At 42.8% G+C, this 27,164-nt stretch overlaps 1 protein-coding gene and 1 long non-coding RNA gene across 15 annotated transcripts in view; one reads left to right on the plus strand and one right to left on the minus strand.

The window, feature by feature from the left end:
* BRSK2 (BR serine/threonine kinase 2) overlaps window positions 1–27,164 on the plus strand; it is a 304,717-nt gene that overhangs the window by 269,721 nt on the left and 7,832 nt on the right. For 7 of the 12 annotated variants that reach the window (XM_064425188.1, XM_064425191.1, XM_064425189.1 and 4 more), the window contains 6 exons: window positions 3,268–3,475; window positions 4,619–4,667; window positions 9,283–9,406; window positions 11,303–11,483; window positions 12,138–12,227; window positions 20,569–20,616. In XM_064425188.1, the coding sequence (XP_064281258.1) occupies window positions 3,268–3,475; window positions 4,619–4,667; window positions 9,283–9,406; window positions 11,303–11,483; window positions 12,138–12,227; window positions 20,569–20,616 (700 nt within the window). Of the gene's footprint in view, window positions 1–2,862; window positions 3,476–4,618; window positions 4,668–9,282; window positions 9,407–11,302; window positions 11,484–12,137; window positions 12,228–20,568; window positions 20,617–27,164 lie in introns of all 12 variants that reach the window. The other 5 variants (XM_064425192.1, XM_064425195.1, XM_064425197.1 and 2 more) reach the window with 2 other exon arrangements.
* On the minus strand, window positions 18,557–22,224 carry LOC135303410 (uncharacterized). 3 transcript variants are annotated; one of them, XR_010364901.1, is made up of 3 exons: window positions 22,084–22,224; window positions 21,883–21,952; window positions 18,557–18,938 (listed from the first exon to the last, which is right to left on the minus strand). It is a non-coding gene; the product is annotated as an uncharacterized LOC135303410 (long non-coding RNA). The 3 variants fall into 3 exon arrangements; XR_010364902.1 differs by lacking the exon at window positions 18,557–18,938 and adding an exon at window positions 18,945–21,057; XR_010364900.1 differs by lacking the exon at window positions 18,557–18,938 and adding an exon at window positions 18,945–21,060.

Raw genomic sequence — 27,164 nt, forward strand, 5'->3', positions numbered from 1 at the left:
ACACACTGTCAGCTCTAAGTTTATAGTCTAGTAAAGCTTCCAGCACTTTGCTTGATTGAATTACCTTCTGAAACCTATTTTGGGCTCCTGCCAATTGTCATCCTGTTTTGAAACCAGCATAAGTGTTCTTGTGGTCTCCTCTATGTCTTTAAAGTCCTAGGGACCAGTTCCTTCTTTCTGCACTGGGACTCCTGGTTGCCAGTGAAATGGAGCAGAGTCTGAGAACTCTTATGCCACTTCAAAATGTACTGGAAAAGAGCATGGAAACAGTCTTGTGCACAAAATAAGCATCCAGTGAAGCAAACCTAAATCTTGATTTCATTAATTGATCTCTTGGGATCAATTTCTGACATCTCAGTAGAACAACATCAAAGAATAAGTTTGACAAGATCCCATAGTCTCTGTATCTTACCATTATTACTTAATAGGCAGTTGATTAAATAGTCTTCAAAGGGATTTAGCAATAAGGTGGCATTTTCAGCAGATCATAACGATATTAATGCTGGTCATATTTGAAGCTTAAAAGAAAATGTTGGAATAAAAATCATATTTTTTTAAATGTCCTTATCCATGCTTCTAATAGCACCTTAGATTATTGAAAGAGAACATACTTTAAAAAACAAATACACCTTTCACTTTTTGCACTGCTTAGGTTCAGTTCTATGAGGAATTGAATTCAGCAGCAAATAAGAGTTGTCAAATTTCACAAGATCCTGCTAATGGTGTTCCACATTGCACCAGCTGAAATTGAGACCTAATCTTGTTCTCCATTTCATTATTAAATATATGGTAATTAAGGGTACCTCTTCAGATTCTTAATGGCTTAAGAGGGAGTTGAATCGTACTTTATTTCTTTCAACTCTGCTTCTCAAGACATCATACATGTAAGATAGGAAAATTGCAAAGAAATGTTTGCAAATGACAGTCTTTGAGTTTTATCCATCGGTGTCATTTGCAAATAGCTAATAGTCAGATGCCAGTAGTGACTTACACAAATTAAACACTTTCTTAAACACATCTTTTCTCCTTCCTTGCTCATTGACAATGAGAATTTAGCAACAAATTTAACTTTACAATCCTAATAGTAATACAAATATTTTGGTGTACTTATTTTCCCTTAATTTTGGTGGCCTAACCCTAAGTTCTTTGAAGTAATTGCAAAACTTTGATGTAAACAACTTAGAGACATAAGTCTTAAATACATTTCTACAGTGTTTAAAATACGGCAGCATTGTGCTAATCCATCACACCCAAGAAGGAACTCCCTAGTGAGTGTGTTCACCTGGGACTGAGATTTGAGGGAAGGTTTCATGTACCTGGTATGTCTGGTTAGTTCTTGATTATGGCTTTTAGGTGTCAAGTATGGATAATAATAATAGTGATGGTGTAATTTTTCATAGGTAATACTTCTTAGAAATCAAAGGGTGCCCAAAGCTGAATATCTTGAGTAGGGATTTCTATTTCTACAATTATGCCAGTACTTGTAATCTAAGGTGGTAATAGCAATGATTTGTAAGGACTTTTTTTTTGTTTTAAATGTGATTTTTAGCTTGCTAATATCCCCTAAAAGGCTTCTACCCTTCCAAGTCTGTCTATTGCTGTTTGCTGTCAAAGTATGAATGGTTTCCCAAAATACCTCTTAACATCTGTAAATGTTACTGTTTGGGGAAAAAAAATCATAATCCCATTTTGATACCTCAGCGATGGATTATGAACTTTGCTTGTCTTTTTTTCTTTTTAAACTGTGTCTTACAAAACAATGCCTCCCCCCACCCTCTTCTTAGGCTTGGGACTTAATGGCAAATATTGCTGAGATTTTATGACATAAATTCCAATTATCAAGCTATCTTTCAATGCAATGAGGGATGTTGGAGGAGAAGCATAAAGTCTGATGGAAAGTATCATCTCTTCCCAGATAAATAAATTTACCAGACCTTACAGAATGTTTTGCAGTAGCAGTTTAAAAATCAAACACCAATCTGAGTTCCTATATTTCTCATGGTGTTGTGTGCTCTGAAGCTTCCAAGTGAAAGCTGAGCAATTTAACCTTCCAGATCAGGGGAGGAGAGTGGGTGCCCAGGTGGCATCACTCTCCCTTTTCCCCCTCTTTCTGCAATGGGTGGCTGCAACTGGTGCATTACCCAGCCAGGGGTAAAGAGGAAGGAAAGAGGTTCTGACTGGTGTGTGCAGTAACTGTGTGTATCCCCTGCCACTCTGTATGTATCACACACCTGTTCTGAGTCTCATCTCTCTGCTGGGTTTGCATATGGGCACATGGAGCTGAAAGAGGTGGTCCCTTTCTTGGCACATCTCAATTTGTCTGTGGCTTGAGTGGTTCTTCTTCCCTTTCCTCACCTCCCTACAGCATCGTGCTTCTCTCACTGCAGGGCAATCAGAACAATCCCAGAGAGATGGCATTTCTCTCTTCTTTTTTTCTTGGTTTCTTTCCTTTTTTTCTTTTTTTTTTTTTATTTTTTTCTTTTTTATTTTTTTTTTCGTTGTTCCTTTGTTGTACTTTTCTTTCTGTTGTTTTCCTTTGCTGACACGTGGTTGGTTAATATGATGAAGCCTGTTATGACACTGTTGTTCTTGCTGCTGCCGCTGCTGCTGTTGTTGAATATGCTGTGTTCCCAGCTAACTGCATGTCTTTTTTTTGTTTTTTGTTTGTTTGTTTGTTTTCGTTTCTTTGCAAAATCCCTCCCCCCCACTACCCCTTCACCTCCATCTCCTGTGTCTCCTTGTGACATGGTGCATCTTTGTGACTCGGATGGATTTTGTTCTGACTTTCCTTTCTCTGCTCGCCCGCTCTTTGCGTATTTCACTGTTTTTGATGTGCATGGACACTCTGCGTCTGTCTCGTAGCCTATCAGAAAGTTCTTCATCCCCCCTCAGACCTCCGACCTCCCTTTCTCTCCCCGACCCCAAGTCTCCTTGGACCCTGATGCTTGTAGGAACGCCTCCAGGCCTGGACATGTACTCCAACCAAAGCCAGCACTTCAGCCCAACCCAAAGACGCAGACTTTGCCATCCAAGAGCAAATTGGCTGAAAAACCACTCCAGTCTACTAAATCCAACCCACTCCCTGCCAGCAATGCCAGCGCCCCCTCTTCCCAGAACAACCCTGTGCAGAATGCTCAGGGCCGCTCGCCTGCTGCCGGCTTTAACCCACAGCTGGCTGTTCCTAAAGTGCAGACCAACCCTATGTCTCCTGTTAGATTGCTCCCTTCTAGTACTGACCCAAGCACCAAATCTATCCCCATCATACAGGTCACCCCTCACCCCTCTCCAAGGGGAAGTCCCCTCCCTACCCCCAAGGGGACACCTGTTCATACGCCAAAGGAGAGCCCAGCAGGCACACCCAACCCAACACCACCATCCAGCCCCAGCATTGGAGGAATGCCTTGGAGGACACGGCTCAACTCCATCAAGAATAGTTTCCTGGGGTCTCCTCGCTTCCATCGTCGGAAATTACAAGGTGAGTACTCACCCAAACCTACAGGGTAGTTCTGATTTGGGCAGATATTCAGGAGGAATTTCATTCCTGTCTGTAGCTCTGCAAACTCTCTGTGCCAAGGACTGAATATTGGTGTGGAAAATGAGAGTGATGGCATCAGCCAAGCCCTAACCCACATGTGAGCAGGCTCTGTCGTGCCACTGCCCCTGCCCCAACAGCATCTCCTGAGCCCACTTCCCACTCCAGCCATGCAGCTCTTACTGTCCCTGTTGTGGCTCTTAGACCACAAGAAAAATCTGTCTTCAGTTTCTTTTCTTGCTTTGCAAGTGAACCTAGGGCTCAGCCATTTCCCCTGTGGCTGTGCTCCACTGCCTTTCCACAGCCACAGGCTGAGCCTTGTGCAGAAAAAAAAAAGACAGCCAGAGGCAATAGGCTGAAGTTGTCCTTCTGAAGCACAGCTTTTTTGATCTTGGCTAATTCTTTTTTTTTGCCTCCTTTGGTAATTGGTGCAAAAATCTCCTTAATACAATCAATGGTTTCATATCTGCTGGCCTACTTCAGTTTTCTACGTCTCTAGAGTGTTGAGATGTGCACAATTTTCTTCCTTGGGCTCCAGGTGGCTTTTTTTGCGTGCCAGCAAAGGGCAGCCAAAGTCACATGGCTTATCCTTGGATGTCAGCAGCAGCTATCCCAACACCCTGTGGTTTTCCATGGTGCTGGGATGTGATCCCATGGGAAAGGAGGATTACAGCCATCATATAGTCAGATTTTGAGCTGTGGTGGCCAGTGCCATTGTCTCTGGGGTGGTCAGACAACTGCAGAGAATTGCAGCAGTGACTGAGCTGCGTCCAGCTGGGCTTTAAGGCAATGGCAGCAGAGTTACTGGCACGGTGTGTTTGGGTCTGGACCAGAAACCACTGAAGCCAGTGCAAGATTACCTAATGACCTAAGGCTAGAGTGAGCCTTGAAATGCAGCGCTCGGGTAGATGCCGAGATCTAGAGACATATGAGCAGCATTTAAATGTCAGAACTAGCCTGCAGAGGCAATGGGCAAATGGAAGCAAGTGCAGAATTTTTTCATTGGTCTGCACACTGAAAATGGAAGGTATACTGAATCATATTTCTTTTCTCCCTCCCTCTCTTTGGCTGTCCATGCATGAACAGTACCTACACCAGAAGAGATGTCTAATTTAACCCCAGAATCATCCCCAGAGTAAGTATTTTGCCTTTTTTTCCACCAAATACCAGTGTCATTTCCTGGCCTGAATCTCATAAGCTGACATATTTCTGTTCTGGATCAGTATCTGTTTGTAACCTGTTGTCCTGTGGGTGGGACAGAGATGTGAAAGGATTATTTTGTTGAGGACCCTGCATAAAATCTATACCTCAGTAATGTCAGGGGTTCAACAGATGATGAAACGGTCTCCCAGTAACCCCCTCATTTTCTCACAGCTTGCTGAATTTGTGGGTTTGTTTCTTCTCTCTTTATTCATTTATTTGGTTGTCAAGTAGATCACTCTTTGGGACTGGAGAGGCTCATCAGAGGCTTATACTGGCATTAACTGTGCACCAAGAAGTCTTCCTTTTAGTACAGGAGAGTTTGCATCCTCAGGAAAACATGCAGGAGGCTCTGCTAAGATGATTCAGAGGATCTTTGGCTGCCAGAGTAAATGCAGTGTTAATTCTAGGCAGCAGTACTGGGACATGGAGAAGCTGTTTCATATTCACCAGGCTCATTCCTAAAAGTCGGTGTACATTTCAGCCATTTCACTGCACAAATGTGCATCACTGCATGGCAGGTTTGGAAGTCCCTGCCAGAGTGCTGCTCCAAACACTTCCTAATATGCAACAGATGCCAAATTATTCCTTTTTATTTTCACAGCTTGTGTTTGTGCACCCAATGCCCATAGACTTAGCCTGCCAACCAAGGCAATTTGGCCTCTTGTTAAGGGACTTGTATGAAATATTCATGAGTCTTGGATAGAAATTTTGAGCTTAAAGTTTTGTAAATGGTGACAATGGTATTGTCTTCACAACTTGCCCCAGGCCTGGCTTTTGTCTGGTGTGAGATGGACACTCTATGTATAAATACTGCAGAATGAGGGATAAAGAGGGATAAAGACTTCAGGAGAGGGAGAAGTAGGGATTAGTAAAGGTATCCAGGGAGAAAAATGGAATATACTGTGTTTTCAACACTTTCAAGCATTTACTAATAGAGAGGCATGAGAGAATGTCATAAAATTGGCACATCATTATCACAGAAATATACAATACTCCATCTCACATGTTTTTAAAGTCATTAAAACAGAAAACCTTTAGAATTAAATTTCTTCTCTTCATTGCATGTATGTTGGTAGAATTTTTGCTGTTAATTTATTGCCTTCCCTGCTTCCCACTCACTCTTTAAAAGCTGGTGGAGAGAAGTAGTGCCTCTTATTTGAGGCAGTTTGGATGCAAGTCAAAGCCTAAGGCCCTCTTTTCTTTTTCTGTATAATTGCCAAATTAATGAGTTCAATTGGGCTGCACCCTGCAGTAAACATAATAAAAGTCATAAAAAATAATGAACTAGATTATATTTTAATGATAGATGTCTGTTGCTCAGTGCCCACTTCCACATATCTTGTTTTTTCCCATATTTTCTTCTTTTCTGTGAGAAATAAGACATCCTTATCAAGAGCTATATTGACCTCATGAGCTGAGTGATAAATACATGTCCTAGCTCTGTCTGGTGCAGCAATGCCTGCCATTCATTTGACAAACCTGATGATTAGGTAATACACTTTGAGGTGTCTGGGTAATGCTGTTCTTTCTCATGTGAAAAAGCCCTAGAAAATGTGTTAGGGATGACATTTAAAGAGACTCAGCTCCAGCTGCTTAAAACCTGCAAAGCTCCATTTGCTTGAGTAGAAATGCTGCTAGTTATGCCAGGCAGGTAAACCTCTGGAGGTTACTGATCCATGTGCTCAGAGACAGAGGGGGAACACAGAAGGCTACGTGGTCAGACACTCCAAAAGTAGGAAAAGGAACAATATTATAGGAGTGAGAAATTTGGTGTGAAGTAATAAAGCACCAGCCTCTATTTTCATGCTACTTCCTTTGTTTTTTCATCAAATGGACACCTGATTGGATCCCTTAGTGTAATCTACATACCCAGCCTCCCCCACATATCTCCTATCTCACTCTCCCTTTAAGAAGTTTGCATTGGTAAGAGAAGATTCTTAATTTTAAGTACATTTTGTTCTGCTTACAACCTGATCTTGAGAGATGCTAGAGCATGTCATTCAGGATGCTGAGGATTCATATACATTTTAAACCCAAGTTAGTAGCACTTAATGCCCTCTGAGAGGAGAAAAGGCTTTAATGTGTAATTTTACTCCAAAACTATTCCCTAACTGTATGAGTACAGCTAGTTCTGCCTGTTTTGGGGAGAAAAGCATGTGTGCTGTGTCTTGATTCTGCTCATTACAGAAACAGGAGAGGCCACTGGCATCTATTCTGTCTTATGTGACACCAGCAAAATTATTTTAGTGAATTCAAATGATTTACAAGCTGGAGCATAGCCCAGGCTAGCAGTGAATCTTCCAGACTGGTGATAACCTCACCAAGGAAAAGAGCCCAGATGGATTCTGGAGGCTCCAGACCATGTTGAGCAGGGAAAAAAAACTCCCAATGTTCTGGGTCCTTGTTACCTGTGCTTGTTAAGATAACTCTAAATGAAGGGCCAGCAAAACCATTAATGAAAATACAAAAATGTAAAGCCATATTTTAAGATGGCAGACCTGCAATAAAATAAGCACACTTTTCCAGGCCCATGCTTCCCCTTGGCCCCTGGAGTGCATCCAGCAGCCCTGGTTCAGATGATGATACATCCAAGCCTGGGACAAGCAGCCGTTTTAGATGGATAACCAGGTGCTAATTTACTAATGAGCACAGACCCCTTACATGCAGGGAGCTATTGCCCCAGCTCTCCAGGGGCTTGCAGAGTTGTTGTGGTGTGTGAGAGACACATGAGCTAATTAGTATGTAATTTTCTTTCTCACTCTAACCCTAGCTCCTTAACGACCATTTAAATGAGAGGCCCTTTCTCTTTACTACTCCCTATGCTAATCTCTGGCTCACTGGCTTATTTACAGCTGCCTATGAATATTTTAGGGAGTGACAGTTTTCCAGCCCACTTTAATTGAGTGGGGGGCACTGTTTTAACCAAATTGCAAGTGAATCTTTCTCTACTCTTATTTTTGGTTGCCTGCAGTAAATGAAGCAAATCATTGTTTGCCCAGCTGAGCACTCTTCCAGTTGTGTCTTTCTGCTGTGTGCATTAAATAGGCAGTGGGCCCACAGCTGCACGATTCATGGAGCACTCTGGGATGGGGAATGAGTGCAAATTGCTGGACACTGCTGAGGTCAAGCTTTGTTCTTTATCCTGAAAGCCTAGAGTTCAAATTAGTTTCTTAGTTTGCTCCTCTCTCTCTTAGCCTCTGTCCTTCCTCTCTGCCTCACTTTACCACAAAAAGTGAGGCTGATAGCAGCCTACTGCAGCTGCTTATTGCTCTGCTGGAAAATTGGTGTGTAGCAATCCCTTTTGCAGATGGCTCTCCTTGTCTGGAGAGACTGTCTTCCTCCACTGAGTGATGGATGTCCACCCTGTTGCTTGCCATACTGCAAACTGGATTTGGTGTTATAAAGTATGCTGTAGAAGGGGGGAAAAGGCAATCTCTTGGTGGCAGGTCTTTTAATTTCTGACATTTTCATAATGAATTCTTTCCTACTAGAATATGGCTGATTCAGGTGTGGTTTTCCCTGGGTTTTGTTTGGTCCAGCAAGTCTTTGGCTGTGTCTCACAGATGACAGCCTCTTTTCTCCTCTCAAAACCACACCTGTCAGAGATGCTTCTTTCAGGTCTGGATAGTGTCTCTCATTAACACTCATGTCCCTGAATTCTTCCTTTAGCCTGTTTGACTTAGAAGCCAGTGTCAGTGAAGTGCATTGGAATGGTTAAACAATAAGCAAAATCAAACATTTGCTGATAAGATCACTGTGAAAAAACAGAGCAATTTCATTTTGTGATGAAACCACCATCTGATGCTGGACCAAACTGAGGAGCTGGACTCCTGTCAGTGGAAAGCCTAAACTGTGTCTTGCATGCTGTTGTTATCTCCTTTCTTAATACTTCCTTTGTAGGCTGGCCAGAGTTCACACACAATATAGACACCCTGAATGGGGCTAATGAACAGAACAGTCTTTGTCCTGGCCTTATGTAATTGTGCATTTCACTCACTGGTAGATTGGAGCTCCAGTGAAATCTACAGCTTGCTTCAAGAAGCAAGGTCTTGTGATTGTACAGGATGCCTTCAGAAAAGCATCTTTCCAAAGGAGTTGAACTTGGGTGGGAAGAAACCAAAGGAGTTGAAATTGGGTGGGAAGGAACTTAAATCTTTATGTTGCCAGGGTCTGCATGTTGTCACAAGAAATTGAGACATTCCTGGAGACAAACCAGGAAAGTGTCCCCTGATTTATGTGTATATTATATATGCAATATTCACTGGTATGTTGGCTCAGTCAGAAGAGTTACCTTTGCTCCTGATTTTTCAGTATCACATGCTGCCAGACCTAGGCTGAGGGGTCTGTCATGTCATCAGTTTTCACCAAGTGAAATGTCATTCTGGATGTTCTGTGATACTGTTTCCCATTTATTAGTAGTAATATCATCACATCTGCAGTGTCATCAAAGCCTTTTCATGTTTTTTAATATTTTTTCTACCTAGGGGCATGTATGAAATATGTAATAGTGTTCCATATTCTAAACATCTTTCTTTTCATCACATCAGGCTTGCCAAAAAATCCTGGTTCGGTAACTTCATCAACTTGGAGAAAGAAGAACAGATTTTTGTGGTCATTAAGGACAAACCATTAAGCTCCATTAAAGCTGATATAGTCCACGCTTTCCTCTCGGTGAGTCACCCCAGCTGCCTCTTGGAGGCATCCCTCACTGGTCATTCCAACTCCGTGTGCCAAATGTTACTGGACAGGGGCTCTGCTCCTTCAAAAGCATCCTCTGTGGATTTAATTTAAGTGGCCTGCACTGGACTGTGTGTGAATTACTAACTGTAGGTAATGCTCTCTAAGGTGAGAAAAGATTTCGGCCTTCTTGGCAAGGCCTCCAGCTTGCCAGAGTTTGGGATTCTACAGCAGTGGAGCACACTGCTGGCACAGTATCAAGACAAGTGATTTGCTGCTTTGTCAAATCAGCCTTACAGTCTCTGGCTGGGCAGCAGATTGGGTTTCCCTTTGATGGGAATGCCCTCCACCACTTCAGCCAGACAAAAGGCCTGTCTTACATCTGCACTTGTTACTTTAATCCCCACTTCAGTGCTGTATGGCAGAAAGAAGGGTAATTTCTTCCGGTGTCCAGAGTTTCAGTTGTTGCAGGTGTGAAGAAAGCAGAGGGGAATTGTCTTTTTTTCCTATAGAAAGTTCTTGTTCTCATTTTTTAGAGGTACCAGTGATGAAAAAGTCAGCACAGCCAAGGTAATTCAAGAAGTTTTCAATTCAAGGTAGTCAACAACATAATTAGACTTTTTCCAATAGAATTAAGAGAAGGAAACTTGATTTCTTATATAGTTTGTTATATTGATTTTTTTTCCCACAAAATACTGAACTCCATTTCAGTCTTTGTGATTCTGCAATAAACTTCTTCAAAAAAATAGCTGTAACCCTTGTTACTGTCCAGGCACACAAGGAGTAAGTGCATTACAGTAGTGGGCATCAGACACTGGTGTCCATCCCAGGCTGGTTATAAGCAGCTGTGTTACTGTATCAGTTTCATGCATTTAGCTGTGCTTTTGGGTTTGTATTGTTGTGCAGTGTGTTCCACTGTCTCTACTGGTGATCCTGTGTGTACCCCATGTGTGGTTTAGGTGTGATGTAGGGACTTGTGTGCAAAACCAGTGAAGTGTTTCTTACAGCAACATCCAAACTTAAATGCATTGTCATAGTCTGCTAATTAACCCTTTAAAGTCACCTTTTCAAAGAACTCATCTTCATTTTTCCTCCTAGAGATTAGAGACCGGATTTCCAAGTAATTTTTTTTTTTTTTAAATCTGGTCCTTTATGGAGCAATAAATAGAATATGAGTATGTTGTTAAATTTTGGAGGAAAGTGTGAAAGGTAACTGCTTGAAAATTAGGAAGTTATGAAATTCCACTGTGGTTCTGAATATATAGATGATGTCACAAAGCTTCTCAGAGTTCTTTTAAATATTGATAGAAGTTTGGGTGAGTTATTTGCAGGCACGCTTTCCCTGTGGATGTCCCAAGCACTTCAAGTATCCTGAAATCTATATGACATCACAGAATCACCAAGCAACTGAATAAAGAAAGTTCTTCAGGAGGTCTCCTGCTCACAACAGGATCAGCTGTGAGATCAGACCAGGCTACTTAGGTGTTTTTTATATTCAGTTTTATATCCCACTGACTTTTCTGCCCACTCCCTTAATATCACTTTTTGCTCAGCAAAAGACATTTCTCAAAACTGATGGATGTGTAGGAAAACAAAGACTGACTGTATGAAGTTGAGCAACATCTGTAAATTCATAAGTGCCTTGGGTACTCCACCAATATTCAACCCTTAAATTTAGGTCAGTCCTGTAAGCAACAGTGCATTCTTCTGTGGTGCCCAGCAACTGTGCTCTTACTGATTTCACAAGAACACTGTACATGAAAAATTCAAGACCAGAAGCAAATCTAGCAAATATCACTCATTCTGGAAATGTGTGTTGTTACAAACTGAATTTTGCAAGTTTTTTTCTCTTTAACACTGGTTCTATCTGCTTCTACCAACCTCTTTCAGATCCCAAGTCTCAGTCACAGTGTCATCTCACAGACAAGTTTCCGTGCAGAATATAAGTCCACAGGAGGTCCTGCTGTCTTCCAGAAGCCAGTGAAGTTCCAGGTGGACATAACCTACACAGAAGGGGGAGAGGCGCAAAAGGAGAACGGGATCTATTCTGTCACTTTCACACTCCTATCAGGTAACCATGGCAAAGCTCTGAAATGGGTGTGAGCTGGCTTGGTCCTTGCTGATAATAGAGGCCTGCAAATTGCTCTGCCAGAGGAAAAAGTATAACTGGCTTGACCTCAGGAAAATTCAGTCAGAGGCAAGGAGGACATCAGGAGCAAAAATGCTGTTGGTGGTGATGGAAATGCAGGGAGGGAAGGGGATTCCCAAAGAGGTGAAGTTGGCACTGCCATGATTAGTGCTAAAATGGCTGTTCTGTGCATCAGTTTTGGTGTAACTCATGGTACTGGCTCCCTGTTTAATTTAAAAGTCACAGAGTCTCAGCTGGGCACTGTGAGGCCACAGTTTCTTCCTTCTGAGTGAAACATGCACTCACCCTTTTCTTCTGGGTGGCCACATGCCCCCCACAGGGGTTGCAACAAGGAAACAGACCCCCTCACCTTTTCTGTCTTTACAAAAGGAGCCCCAAAGCCATTCCTCTTCCTGTTGAGAGGAACACCATGTCCAGCACACCATAGTCCCTTTGGCTGAAGGACAGACACACAGTCAGGACACTTCTGGGGACAAGACTGAAGGGAAGATGCTTGTGATTCTTCCCCTGCAGCCTTGTGCGTGGGCTTGGCTCCCACTGCTCTCACAGCCTCTTGTGCCTCTTCTCTCCCCGCAGGTCCAAGCCGTCGCTTTAAGAGGGTAGTAGAAACCATTCAGGCACAGTTGTTAAGCACACATGACCAGCCTTCAGTGCAGCAGTTATCAGGTAAGTGCCTTCTACTGTCCAGCACCTTCAGCAGGGACAGGAAGGTGAAATGCCTCTCATAGCAGGAGGCTGAGGGAGGCCATCCCTCTGATTACGGCAAAAAACAAGCTCCATTCAGACAGAGCAGTAACTCCCTGCTCCCACCCTACTCCTCCGTTTCTCATTCCCTCTCCAGTGCTCCCGGCGCATTCCCCAGTTGAACAGCTTCTGCCCTCTGCCCGCCCAAAGAGCCATTTGCCCACTTCTCCATCAAAAGCTGCATCATCAACAGATCTTCCAGATTTTTGCCAGTTCCAGAATCTCCCAGAGTAGGGACATGCTCTAGAGGATACCTGATTTTCAAACCCTTCAGGCATACTTTAGAAACCAACTTCAGTGGGTCCCCGAACAAACTTGAGAGCTACTTTTAACTTAGCCATTAACATGTGATCAGAAGGTGGCTAATAGATTCCAGCAGTGTGATCCAATTCTCAATACTGTGGTAGCAGAAATTATATACTGAGGTTCTGCAGAAGCTATATTTTATCTATTTGAAAAGTAAATTTCAATTCCTCGTGGTGGTAGAGAAAGCCTTACATGTGTGACCCTGTGCAATGACATCAATCTGGATGTGCAGGCAGCCTGAATTGATAATACTGAAACTGGCCTCATCCCATCATTATGTAGCAGGTGTTCACTCTGAACACTGTAGTGGTTGTACACGCACACACAAAATCTCTGTGGTAACTCTTCTATCCTCTAAAAGGACAGAACAAAGAAGAAGGTGAAAATTGAAAACTTAAGGCAGATAAGCTATTGGGAATGCATCAAGGAAGGAAAAGTAGGGAAAAGCAGAAAGAAGGTACAGATACTGGAGATAAATAGGAGCAAGGTGGAGAGCAGAGGCTGCAGCAGAAGACAGTGAGGCAGAAGGAGTGGGAGATGAAGAGGAAGTAAATAAATACTATGCTTTAGAGCCAAATTCTGTTCTTGACCCTTGTGTGAACAAGCCAAGACAAAAGTGGGGGAGTTAAGTTGGCATTGCATCCTCCAATTAAGTCCCAGATGTCCTCAGCTCGCGGCACATATGGGTTACATCCTTCTGGTCTAACTGTGGCTTTAGCATCTAAAGATAAATTAACTGCATCTAGAAGCGTGTATGCCTAGTACCTGACAGAGAAATATGCCCAGTTCAGTGTCCTCTTTGCTTTTGGCCTCCAGCACTGCCTGATCCTTCTGCATGCTGGAATACAATGGTGCCCAGCACATGGGTTATTCTGTTCAGAGGCAGGGAAAATGAGGACACTGTTACTATGGTTGATTCAAGTTTTTGCTCTCTGGACTTCTAAAATTAAACCAAACTCAGGGAAGCAGCTAGAATTTTCTGCTAGCCCTTCCTCCTGGGAAATGCTAGGGCTGAGTGGGCGTGAGGGGATTGAGATAGGAAAGTATCTTTTAAATGTATTTCATATATTACTCCTGATGCATGGACAACATTCGAGTATTCCTTGTTTCTTCAGGAATGAGGTGTACCCTTACCTTCCTGTGAAGAAAAAAAGGTTTATAAAGTACCTAACTTGATGATCTCTCTTAACTTCTTCACCCTAATATGTGCTAGCTACTGAGGCTCTATAGAAAAGCTTGAACCCTCTTGCACACTTGCATGTGAAGCAGGCTATCTCCCTAAGAAAGCCATATTACAGCTGGAATAAAAACCATTAATCTGACCAAGACTCAGGGAAATGTTATGGGCATACTCTGCTATGAGAAATGTATCTGACTTACAGTTTTGCTCTGGTTCTGGAATGGAAAAATCATATTATTTCTACTGCCTGAAGCTACATGACAGCATATTGTTCTAGCAGGGAAAACCCAGCCTGACCTCTAATGCCAGGCTGGAACAGATAACTTCACATGGAGCAAAACCAAAATTAATGGTCTCTTGAAATTTAAAAATTACAGTTCCCTTGGCTGGAGACTTACCCAGGCAAGACAGCTCACAAGACAGGTGCCAAACTGTTCTGTATCACACCACCTAACCTGATCAGGAATATGCAAGTGTCTTGAAAATGAGAGAAGTCAACCTGAAAATTTTAGGTTTGAGCAGCATACAAGACAGAGAGAAAGGGAAGGGAAATAAAGGGATTGTTACAAAAAAAGAGACAACCTTTGCATCAAAGCAGGGTGGCCCAGTAGTTCACAGCCCCAGCCAAGTGAGAGTAAAGGGAAGTAAAAGGATAAAGGACGGAAGAGTTCACATTCAGCACCTTGCTTAGCTGGGTGTCTGGTTGGAAATGTGTGCAAAATCTTCCTAGAAATTGTCATGGAATTAATCAGCATTTCTCACTAGAAATAAAGCAAAGTCTTCTCTGTTTCCCTTCTCCTCTCATACTGCCAGCTCTGAACACCACACAGGGATTGTGGTGGTTGGGTCCTGTTCAGGTTCATGGTTTGAGGACCCTCTGTGGGCAGTCTGCTGCTGCAACAGATGCAGATCACCTTCACTTAGACTCTTCCTCCATGGCTCTGAGCATGGTACTGTCCCCTGACCAGCAACACTGGTTCAGCACTGGAGCTTTTCCTAGCTCCTTGTGCACAGACACATCTGATGTGTCTTGTCTCTCCTGCTTTACAGTTTTGATGCTGTTACAGGTGGGATGATGAAAACAATCCATGAAAGGTGAATGCATGTAAAGGGAGACCTGCAGAAGGGGAAGATTTAATGATTTCAGTATAAAGCAGAACAGCAAGGTCTAACAAACATATGGCAGTGAGAGTCATTCTCTCTGCTGCCCCTCTGATCTGCTGTGCAGCATCCCAGCCCCCTGAGCCGGCCTGCCTGGGTTTCAGAATGCATTTTCCTCTTTTTCATTCCTCCAGCTGACAACAGTGTTTGTAGATGTCATGTTGCCCATGCATCTCTGTGTGTGTGTGAGCCTGTTATGTACCTGATTTAGGCAGATATGTTTCTGTGTCACACTTGAGCACCTTATAATATCCCTTCTTCCATGTATCCCTCTCATTCATTTCCATTTTTCCTTTCTAAGACTGGCTGTGCATATTTCTTCTGGCATACTCTGAAGCAGGAAAATAGATTCCCTCCCTTACCTGAAAGAAAGTGTAAATAAATTTAATGCATTCCATAAGTTAATGTAATGCTTCTAAAATTCACCGTCTCAATGAACAAATTCAGTGCAACATACCAGCTTTGTATCCTAATGTTTCAGGACCTCTGTGCCATAACTGCTGAGACAGTACCAGGTCTGTGACTCATGACTTGCACAGAGCAAGTAAATAGGGATTGATTGTTCCTTTTTTCTTCCTGATGAAATAAACTAGAGGCCAGCATAAGATAGTGGAAACTGAGTACTAAGAAAGTCATTGGAAAACATGTCTTTGTGTAACCTAGAACTGGTGGAACTCCTCACTGAAACAAGTTCTGAATGTGAGGGGCTTACAGATGCTCATCTTCCCCTGAGTACTTCTTACTCACAGAGAGGTTGGATAACTCCCTGCAGAGAAATCTTTATGGGATTGCTAAACAGAGAAACTACAGCAGGTTCAGGAAATCTCCAACCTGACAGTGGTGAGTGAGGCAGGGGTAGGAGAAGTGTTCTGTATGCCTGGCCTGCTCTTGCACTCCTGGGTGTCTGTGCAGCTGCTGAGGGAGACAGAGCACCAGATCACAGAATATTCTGAGCTGAAAGGGACCCACAAGGGTCATCAAGTCTGACTCTCAGATGGTTTTGGCCTTTGATCTGAACCAGAATAGTTGTCCATGTGTGCTTGTTACTGCTATCACAAAAGCCATTACGCTCAGTGAGACCATGAAAGGGCCCCTTTGGGATCAAGAGGGACTCTCAGTGTCTGTGAGAGCAGTCAGCCTTGTCTCTTGTCCATGAATGGCTCCATCCAGGGCCCTTATACTCAGAATCTCTACTTAGGTAATCCCTGGGCAGACTGCCCTTTGCTGGGATAAAAAGATCTCTCTCCATGGAGGACAATATCTCAGATTTGTTCCTTTGTTTCAGCCCAGCACTCTTTCCATTAAATCATGATCTGTTTTTCTCTGATGCCTTTGCATGAAAGAGTAATAGTAGCAGCTGGTGAATAGGGGCATGCAAAAGCCATCTGTGATCATTCACAGGGTAGCAATTTTTATTTCCCTAATATTTTCTCGCTTCTCTGAGCTTTGGTTTTAAGTGTGGGATGCTACATATTCAAGTTTTTTCCCATTTTCCCATGTACTGGGCAATCAGCAATACTGAAATAACCTTTAAACCTTCTTTGTAAAAGGTTTCCTGTTTCCGTATTGTATTTATTGGCTTCATATCGAATTTTAACTATTGACATCCCCAAGTTCAGAACCTCCCACTGTTACTGCTGGGAGTGCCTTTCATCAGCATAAACAAGTGTTTAGAGACCATATCCATCTTCAAAACAGGCCAGTGCAAATTCTTGCTAGAGCACTGATCTGTGAGTTCCAGGTATTTTATGGCTCACAAGAGCTGCAGGCTGGCAAATTGCCACCAAAAAAAGCAAAACTAAGAAACCTACAGCTTCCAAATGTGTGAAGGATTTTATCAAGATGGAAAAGGGAGTAAGGAGCAAATGAAGTGCTTTGCAGGGTAAACTTCCAACTGCAGACTCAAAAAAAAAAAAGGACTCTGCAAATGCCAGTTTGGAATTGGATTGCATGTTAGCTTTTTCTGGGGTTCATTCAGGTCCCAAGTTGCCTGCAATCTTCTGTGACCCTTTATGCCTTACATTCTTGTAGTGTCTAGGGTGATTACTTCATCTTGCTATCATAGTTCCACCTACAAAAAGTGCCCTGTAATGCCTGGCTGGATTGGCAGAACACTGTGTTTTTGCTAAACAGCTTTAGTATTATTACTGAACAGCCCTCATTAAAATTAACTGAATTAGTTACTGGTAGTCCAGAAATAAAGCATGGAGAAAAAAGTCCAAGCTCTCCAGAGTTTTGATAGGAAAACAGGGAATTTCAAATAAGCAGAAAAACACTGGGGAATTTCAATCTGCATGATAACTGCCTTGGACCAGAGGAGCTGGTGGTTGCCTTGACATCATCTCCTCAGTGGAGGTGTTTCCTGGGGACTCTGAGCATCTGGCAGGAGCTGCTCAGTGCTTTCTGGGATCCAGCCCTGGCTTTGGAGATCTCAGAGGAGCAGCTGTTTGGGTGAGATTTCCGGGGCTGGGACGGGTCTCAGAGATATCAGAAGCATCACAAACCAGGCAGCTTCCTTGTGACATCCTTGTAGGATAGAAATTAAAGAATAAAGAAAATTGGGAAAGAAAAATGAGCAGAGCACTAGTAGTTTTTGATGGATTCAGAGCTTGTTTGGCCTTTTGAAGGGAGGTCTTATTTCAACCAAAGCATTTGCCATCAGTTAGTGAACTGGGTGTCATTTATGAAAGAGTCTAGGTCAAATCCAATGTGTGAGTGACTTCCAGCAATTCCTATAAAATAAGGAATTGCCTTATCATGAGAGGGATTGAGAGCTGACACTGCCACTATGTTTTAATTTAAAAAATAAATGGGACACATTAGAAATGCAGTTACATGACCCATCAGTGCTTCTCGGACAGTTAAAAACCTTTGGACCCTGGCTTCATTCACTTCTCATAACACCTGGATCCCAGTCACTGGATTATGGATTACTGTCCATGAGGAGAAGCTGACTGGCAAGAACCTTAAGACTTCCAGTTAGAATTAAAATTCTGCTTTAAAATGATGGAATACTTTATCACATAAAGTATTTACTAAAGCAGATGTTACAATATGATGGAAATGAAAGAATTATTAAAGTAGATATTCTGAAAGAGAAGCTGAAGACACATTAACACTGTGTCTTTCAAGTGATGCATTATGAGCTCTGGCTCTGCCTTAGGAATTGGGGAAAGACAGTCTGATCAGGTGTTGGAAAGACAGTGCAAATAAAAATAAATTTCTGTCCAGTTCCTGGGACTAGCCCTGACAATATGGAGAATTCAAAGCATAGTTGTGCAAAAAAGTTTTGAGAAAGACAAATTAGAAGTTTTATTAGTGTTAGTTTGATTTTTTTTCCATGGGCTCATATTTCAGAAAATTTTTCTTGTTCATCAAAACTAATTCTATAACATGCAAATTTACTTTTCTGGGAACCAAATGGGGTCCAGAGCCCAAGATATTCAGCTGTCAAAAAGCCTATGTTACAATCCCTTTTTTGTGTGTAGGTCTGTCAGCTTGTATTCTAATCACAGAACTAATGTGTGTAGACCTGTGACACAGCTGGCTTTAAGTACCAAAGAGAGCTGTGCTGACTGCAAATTACTTTGGAAGAAAGGCAGTGTTAACTTAAGGAGACGTGATTACTTTTTAATTTCTTAAAATGAAGAATGAAACAAATGCCAATTTCAGGAGGATCTTAGTAACCAGACACAATGTTTACCTGCTCTGACATTATCCAAATACTACCTGATTGTTTCCAGATTTCTGGTTACTGTGTGGCCAGTCAGTCTGGATACACTAGAGGGGAACATTCCAGGTGTTGGAGGTGGGAGTCAGAAACGATCTTCTGGACATACTTGAGATTTTCTTTGCTTTTGTGTGTTCTTTCAAAGCTAAGTTCTGCTAATGGTTGTTTGAATGCTCTGGGGTCTACCACTGTAGATCTGCATCACTCTGCATTACAGCAAAGGGTTGGTGACTCTGAGGGGGCTGGACAGGATCCTCTAAAAGGCACAAGACAACAGAGTTCTCCAAATTAGTAAAGAAAAATGATTATACAGACCCATGAGTGTGAGTTCTGATCATTGGCTTGATCAGCAGCTGTAGGCACTTCTCAAACCTGCTAGGCATCTTCAGGGAGAAATGTATTGAAATTGTATTGTATATGAAATTGTTTTCCTGCCAGACCAAGTAAAGAATTTCAAAGGCAGGTAAACTCCTGGCCTCTCTGACACTTCTGTTGTTCTAGATCTTGTATGTTCTCTTCTCCTTCACATCATCAGTTCTTCTTGCCCTTTCTCCCAGTCTTGTGGCTTTCTGAGAGAACTTCCATGGTATCATCTCCCACTGACCTCTGCCAGCCCACCTTTAGCCTCAGGGATGGAGAATATGTGACCCCTGCTTAGATGCTTTGACCAGTGCCACTGGACCAAGCAGCTGCCCTCTCTACTTTCCCAGATGATCTGTCCAGCACAAGCCTGGCTGCATCAGAAGAGATGCATATCCATGCTCTTCTAGCATGAGTTCAGCTCACCCTAGCATATTCCTCCTCTTATTAAATTACTTTTCTCAATATTTAAGGGGAGGAATGCTGAGAAATTATCTTCCCCTCTGTCCTGCAGACTTTATAGCAGACAGGGAGTAGTTAGAGCTTCCTGGCAATTAGGGATTTTCAGCATATGTGTGCATTTTTCCAAGCCTATTTCTTGAATACCCAAGTGTTCATCAAGAGCCCAGGCAAGGGAATATCTGAGACTGATCTGAATGCTTTAACTGGTAGCCACCTGCTCAGCAGTGAGTACTCCACATTCCCCTGGAACACATTGATTTAGATCCCAAATGCAAGGGAATCCTGTCTGACAGCAGCAGATCTGGCTTTGCAGCAGGTTCCACATGGAAGTGTCCAGCTGGGCTGGGCCTTTCTGTTTTAAAGCTGACATGTGGAGCTCCTTCTGCTTGTTGCACCTGAGTAAGAAGCACCCAGAGTCTGTGGCAATGGGAGCTATACACCAAGTGGACAGTAATGTCTTAGGGCCAGATTCTGCCACCCTTCCCAGAAGTGCTTCTATTGCCTGTGAATACTCACCTTGAAGGCAAGAGCAGTAAGAGATTACACCTGAATGAGAGAGTTAGATTGAAACTTTCACATTATCCTTTGGGGTTTAAAAGATGACTTTGAGCTGTACAAGTAGCCTCACTCCATGTCCAGCAGCACAGGGCTAGATTTCTTCCCTCTCTCCGGGTTTTTGATGTAGATATATGAGCTGGCTGAGTGTTTCCTGGCTGTTGCAGGCTAATTTGCAAAGCTAGCCAGGTGAAGCACTGTATTCAAGGCTTACAGTTCGCTAATGTGGTGGCAGAGTATTTCCCACATCTCATGAATACCTCTGGCTTTGATAAAGGGGTGAGTGGAGGCAGCAGTACTGAAGCAGCTCCACTCTCAGTCACAGGGCCAGGTTTGCACTGGCACAGAGTTGGTGGCAGAATTTGGCCTGGGTTGTGTAAACACCAAGATGTGTATGTGTTTCCTGCTTCAGGTAATAATGTGCTAAGTTAATACTTTATGCACAGAGGTATGGAAACCTTTTTTTATGTTTTTCCCTCCCTCCCTCCTCTTTCCGTTCTATGATCCAGACACCACTAACTGTATGGAGTTGATGACTGGCAGACTTTCCAAATGTGGTAAGAACTTCCTTCCCTTCTGCCTTTTCACCTTCCCCAGCCCCTGCTGAGCAACATAATAATGCGCCGTCCTGTCCTGTTGCACCTCCTCCCCTTGCCTCTCCCTGCTCCCCCACGCTCTTTTCGAGACTCCCCACCCCAAAACAACCCTCTATGTCTTTCACTCCCCTGGAGGACACAAGCACATATCCCTTTTTCTGTTCCTCCCATCCATGCACAGATGCACAGGCTCCACCACAGCTTTCCCCTTCATGGCACAAATGTGTGGTGTTACACTTGAGATACCCTCTCTCACTGTAACCCAGGCCAGTGATTTTTTTTTTCTTTCCTGATTTTTGTTTCCTCTTTTCTTTACTTGCTGCTGTTGATTCATGATTCTTCAGTCCCTTTTCTGCAGTGAAGCTGAATGCTGCCCTGCTAGCTGCTGTCTCCCTTGGTTTCCTGCTATTTGTTGAGACAGGAATGCTGTGTTATTTAATTCCATTTTGCATCCACCCCCTTCTTCCCCAGATGTCCTTGGGGCATGACACTTTTAAATTCTCCATAAGACATACGGCATATTATGTGAGACACTTGGCTAGAGTAAACTGTCTTAGTTCCACTCTGGACTTGGGGAAGGATGTTGTGTCTCTAACTGAAGGAGCAGTGAATCTACTAAATCTTGCTAGGAATAAGAAAAAAGCTTCCTGCAAGCCTTTCAGCTCAGCTTGCTTGGGCTTACATGAATTTTGGTTAACTTGTCCCTAGCCTTCCCTCCCCTCTGCACATGTGGACTTTATTCTTTCTTTCAGGACTTGTGCCTCTACTCACTGGTCCAAATACAACAGTGGAAATGCCCAAATGCTAAGGGAGATGTTTCTGTCTTACTATTCATGTCTTGTACAGAAAGATTCTGTATGAGAGAACTCTGTTCTCTTTAGATTTCCATCCTGGTATCTAGGTTGAGTTCAAATATCTCTGTGAAAGGGAGGACAAGATGTTAGGGACATGTTCACTGAGCTGGTGCTGCTCTCCAGCTGGACCTGCAGCTGCCACACTCTCTCTTCATTAACTGAAGAAAGTTGTTCTGGAGTCTGTAGCCATAAAGGGAAGTTGTCATGGTGGAGATAATGTTAGGTTTATGCATGTGTGACTGAGGCCTGTGTTTCAGGCAATCTCTTTCCCTTAAGTGGCAGCTTTGCTGATGGGAGTTTTTCCTTTGCCCTGATAGGAGTTCATTTGATTTCGTAGGTGACTTTTCTGATCTTATGAAGACTCATTTCAGACCTTTAGCTTCTTGAAGTCATCAGACAGCAAATTCCTCTTCTTCCTCAAGACTTCATTTCTTGCCTGGAATCTGGCATTCACATCATACAAAAATACTGAAATGCCGATCCTAATTATTAGCTTGCAAGTTAATTGAGCTATAGAGATAACAACCAGGCAGCACCCTGCATTCCCTAGATAGAGAGATCACTGCTCACTCACAGTTCATGCAGGCCCTCCAGCTGTCACCGAGTCAGCAGCAATCCAACAAGGGACACAGAGGACAAGGTGAAGGCCAGCAGGAGACTGTTTTGTGGCAGCTACAGCACAGACAGAGAGAGAAAGAGAGAGAGAGAGGAGACAGGATGGCCTATAGGAGTTTAATGGAGCTGCTTCCTTTGAATCACATTCCTGTTGGTGAGCTCACAATGTAAGCAGTGATGGCTGCACCATGCGGAATTCCACCCTCCTGTCTGAGTGAGGAGCTGTTTCTTCTCCTGGAGCTTGCCCATGGTTTAGACAGGGCAGTGAAAGGGAACAATGTGAGCATTTAGCCTATTTTTGGCAAACCATTCTCTGTGGTTCTGAAGATGAGAACCCCTCCATGATGTTGACACAAAGTTCATCTAGTAACAACAAATATTGTATGAAAAACTGTATTCTCTGAGAGTTTTGACCTCACTGTTGTTCCCTATTCTGACGTGAGCACAGGAGGTCATTCTTGCCAGAAGAGTTAACACTGTAGCAGGAAGAGCTAATCAGGTTCTTTTGCCTGGCTCAGCAGCCATGTGAAAGCTCTGGTGGGAATGAGGAACATGTTTTCACCCACTATAAACCACTGAATGCTGTAATTAGCAGCAAGGCAAATTTGTTTGGTCCTTTAAATATTATCTCATCTTCTGCTAGCAGTGGTCATCGATCTGAGAAGTGATTTTGCATACAGTCACTGGCATTGAGAAACAAGTTAATGTTGAACAGCCGAGGTTTGTCATAGGAGCTGCCAATATCCAAATGACACAAGTGCTGCTGTATCAACCCTACCTGTGCAAACTAGAAAACTGCTGCCAACTAGTATTTCACAATAGAAGAAAATAATGTGCTCATAATAAATTGAAATGCATGCTGGGGTGAAATATTTTATGTTTCCACCCATCTTAGCAGGGGAATGAGCATGTTGTTGTCAGAAAGACTAAATTGGTTTCCATGAAGTCTGTTCATAAGATTAAATTTACCTTGTAAAAATTAAAATATTTACATATAAAATGCAGCTGTAACCTGAAAAACATCTACAGGAGTGATACTTTAGCTGATCTATTCCTGTGTGTATTCTCAGCCAAATCAGTTTAGTGACAAATAAGCTTTACCACTTTATGTGCTGTCGTTAAACCTTATAAAATCAGCACAGCTGTAAAAGGACAATCTGGATTCTGTTTCTTTTGAAGCAGGATTGAGAGAACTGTTTATTACCATCTAATCTGGTATTTATGTCTATCTCACTGAAGAATAGGTTGTATAATTAAGGTTCTAATAGGTTCTGCAGAGCCTTTACATTAAAAATAAAAATCAAGATAATACATAAACTGAAAAGCCCTCCAGCTTCAACCACAAAGCTGGGAATTAGGAAGCAAGTATCATTCATTGTATGCTCTGCACATTGGATCTGGCACCATTGACACACACTACACAGCAGCCCATGGTGCCATTTCTATAGTTCTTGGTCAGGAAAGAGTCTCTCTCACAAATTTTAGTGACTTCAAGTCCTTCATGTAGTGAGCTGAGAATTTCTTTGGGAGATTGGTTTCACAGTAGGGCTGGTGTATAGCCTTTGATAGCTCCCCTTCCCAGCCATGCCCAGTTTTTTGGAGTCCTTGGTAAGTATGTTTTGCCAAGGTGCTGGCTGCTGACAGGAAGCTCTGAAAAGCCTGCCTTATCCTCCACTTTACCTTCTGAGATTAACCCAGGAAGACTGTAAACTTCCCAGTCTTCACACTGCCACTATCCGAGGATGAATTTGACTTCTAAGGCAATCTTTGCTTGTTATTCTCCCTCTCTTATGATTCTCAATAAAGTCTTCAGTTACATCAGTGGTACTCCGTGGAAAGAAGGTGATGATAAGAGGAGAAAGTTATTATGGATAACTGGTGCAGCTCCAATCAGATCATGTTGTCATGTTAGGCACTGCAAAACCATACAGTCCTGCAAAATCTTGGACCACAACCCTGTGTAGGCTGGAAAGAAGGCCTTGTGTTTACTTTTAAACATTTATCTTGTATTGCTGCTTACAATTGAAAACCTGGATACCTGGCACCAGAGTTAAACAGGAAGCTTTTTGGCTCCTTGTTGGTACCAGTGGCTATCACCAAAATGACCTGATCAAACCAGAAGCACAGCAAATCCACTTACTTTCATATCTTACCAATGCATCTCTCTCACATCTTTTGCTTCCAGTGTTTAGGACTTGACATTTTTCCTATTCAGAGCTGCCTGCTCTTGCTGGCCATGGCTAGGTGTCCTCTGCACACAGAGAACCACACTGCTTCTCTTTGTAACTCCCAGCAATCACAGTTTGATTCATACAGACGCAAGCCCATGCCAGTAGCATTCCAATCTGCTTGAGAAGTTAGGAAACATTTTGTAGTTTCAAACCAGTTACATCACCTCTGGGTTGCAATTGCAGCCTGTATCTTTGTAAATGCTCATTTAGAGTTTGATTTTGTGTTTAGTAACAGCAGCAAATACCTGGACTTAGTGTTCTTGGAAGTGATCCTGACCCATATTGGCATTAATTAGAGTAATCCCACTTCTAAAAGTAGCCGTTTGATGGAAGAGGAGGTTGGTGATTTGCAGCCAAAAAGTTGCAACTGTTGGCAGAAATATTGGGTGTCAAAAGCTGCAGAAAAAAGCACACACTGCCCTCCCAGCTGAAAGGCTCTGTTAGCACTGCCATGCTGTGAGGTGGTCAGAACAAGGGGGTTTTATTAACATTCCTGGAAAATCTGCTGGCTCCTGGTTTTTCTGAGCATGGCTGACTCTCCAGTTCAAATTGTGACCCAGCTGAGAGACCAAAGGAAGAAGGCCCACCTGAGAGATCACATACTCATTCAAAATGGGTGGATTGCAACAAGTAGGATAAGTCAGTGGTTCTAAAGAGTTCAAGCCAGGTTACCCGTTATCCCTGCCCATTCTGCCAGTATCCTTTGCTGTCCAAAGGAGCTCTTCTGACTCCCTACATACTGTAATTGTATTTCTTTAGTCTGGTGTTGTGTTGGGGAGACATTTATTTTCCAATTCATGCCTCGTTGTTTTTGCACTGTAGAATGAGGTAGCCACAAAAAAGACAACTTGGCACTAAAAGTTAATTCAGGTGTCTTGAACTATTTGATTCATGTTAGATCCTATGTTGACAGCTATGGTTAGATTTTTACTTTGCTGTACAAGATCTTTTCCTCTTTCTCTGTAATAATATCTAATACAGAAAAAACCAGATATCTCACCCTTAATTAAGATCACAGGGCTTTATTTATGATAGCCAGTATTCCAGTAAGCTACATGGAAATGCTTGCAGGACTAAGCTAAGTTTGAGATGGCCTTCCCAGAAGATTAAATTATCTTTTGAAGTGATTTATTCAGTGGAAATGAGAAAGCAACATTTCACCAGCCTGCACAGGTCATCTATCTCCTTAGGAACAGGTTGAAGAATTTGAAACCTGTAACATAATATGTGAACATCCATCTGGCAGGAAAGATCAAAATTGTATTATTAAGTGCCAATACATTCCTGACATTTTAATAGGCAAAAAAGATAGGGATAAAGCTGCAGAAATCTCTTAGGAGGATGGGTAGTAACAATACTGTCATTTGCTGTGGCTTTATGGGTGCGGGCCATCAGTTTCCCCTCTCAGCACACACTTGTGCAGGCAGATCTGTGTAAAAGGACAGGCAGATACAAAAAATCCATGGGCTTAGACCTTTACCAACCAATTTTCCAGAAGAGCATGACTCCATAATAGAATCTGGCATCTCTTCATCCCACCACTATCCTTGCCTGCTCTTTCAGTGCCACCAGCTGTCCAAATGAATGTATGATTCCCTCCTCTCCATCATCATGTCTCCTTTTTTGAATGTTACGTGGTGGTGCTGGATTGGCCAGAGCTTTTCATCAGTAACAGACATGTTTGGTTTCTGATTCCTTACTCGTGCCTTAGCTCTGCAGCAGGCAGCAGCAAGGAAATGGGCCTCATCCCTTTGGGGCTTTGCTGCCCGTGTTCACCATTCCCTAATTCATTATTCCAGAGCTACCTGTCTCAGTAATACTGTGAGGAGAGGCTGAACTGGATCTCAGCTTCTCTGTGTGTTTATGAGAGTGAGAGAAAAAATATGCAAGACAGAGAATGGACATCTGGTTGCTAGACACAAATATTGGGCCACTTTCCTGCAGAGGAGAAATGGGATGTTTTAGGGGAGTAAGAACTAGAATGGGTTGTAGGGCATTTAAATCTCAGGTTGGTTGTTCAGGTCTGCCCAGAAGAGTAGCAATTGGAAGTTCCCACCTGCTGGTGGCATGGATACCTGTGCCAGTGCTGTGTGATAGCTTGAGTAGTTCCTCATTTCTGCAGTTTGTTCCTGCAGACACCATTTTCAGTTGGCATTTTCACTGGCTCTCGAAAGTAAATCACCTTTTCCAGCTGCAGTTCAGGTTTCCTGCCAAGAAACTGGAGTTGTTCCCTGGACTTTCTGTCAGTAGTTAGTGAGCTGAGTGAGGTATCTGCCTGATTTGGATTTGTACAGGCTGGGGCCTTTTCAGTCTGGAGGGAGACTTCTACATGGTCTACAACTAAATAAAGAAGAATGGGCCACTTTATTATGCTGTCATCCCTTTCACTGCACATACTCTTGGAGTGAGTTCTATATTTGAAGTCATTTGTTTCTGAAGGCAGAAGGATGTTCTGCCAGCAGAAACCAAGCAAACAGAGCAAAAAATACCTTGTCTTAATGAAGAGGGCTAGAACTCTACAAAAGTAGCAAAATTGATTTGAAAGGAAATGGATTATCACCCATTAAGGAGTGTTTTAATGCTTTACATGAAAGAAGTTGGATTTTCAGTACATGGTTGACTGAAACCACAGCTGCTATCAAAACAGAGCAACCTAGGGATGAAAAAGACAAGGGTTAAAGAGTAAGGAATGAGTATAAGGGGAAAACCTCAGTAGCAGAGGCAGGCAAAAGACAAGCAGGAAGGATGTGAAAGCAAAGGGAAATAGGTAAGAGAAGTCAGGTTGAGAAAAGGTGTCTCTTCCCACTGG

This window comes from Passer domesticus, chromosome 6 (genome assembly GCF_036417665.1).
Source record: "Passer domesticus isolate bPasDom1 chromosome 6, bPasDom1.hap1, whole genome shotgun sequence".
NCBI lineage: Eukaryota > Metazoa > Chordata > Aves > Passeriformes > Passeridae > Passer > Passer domesticus.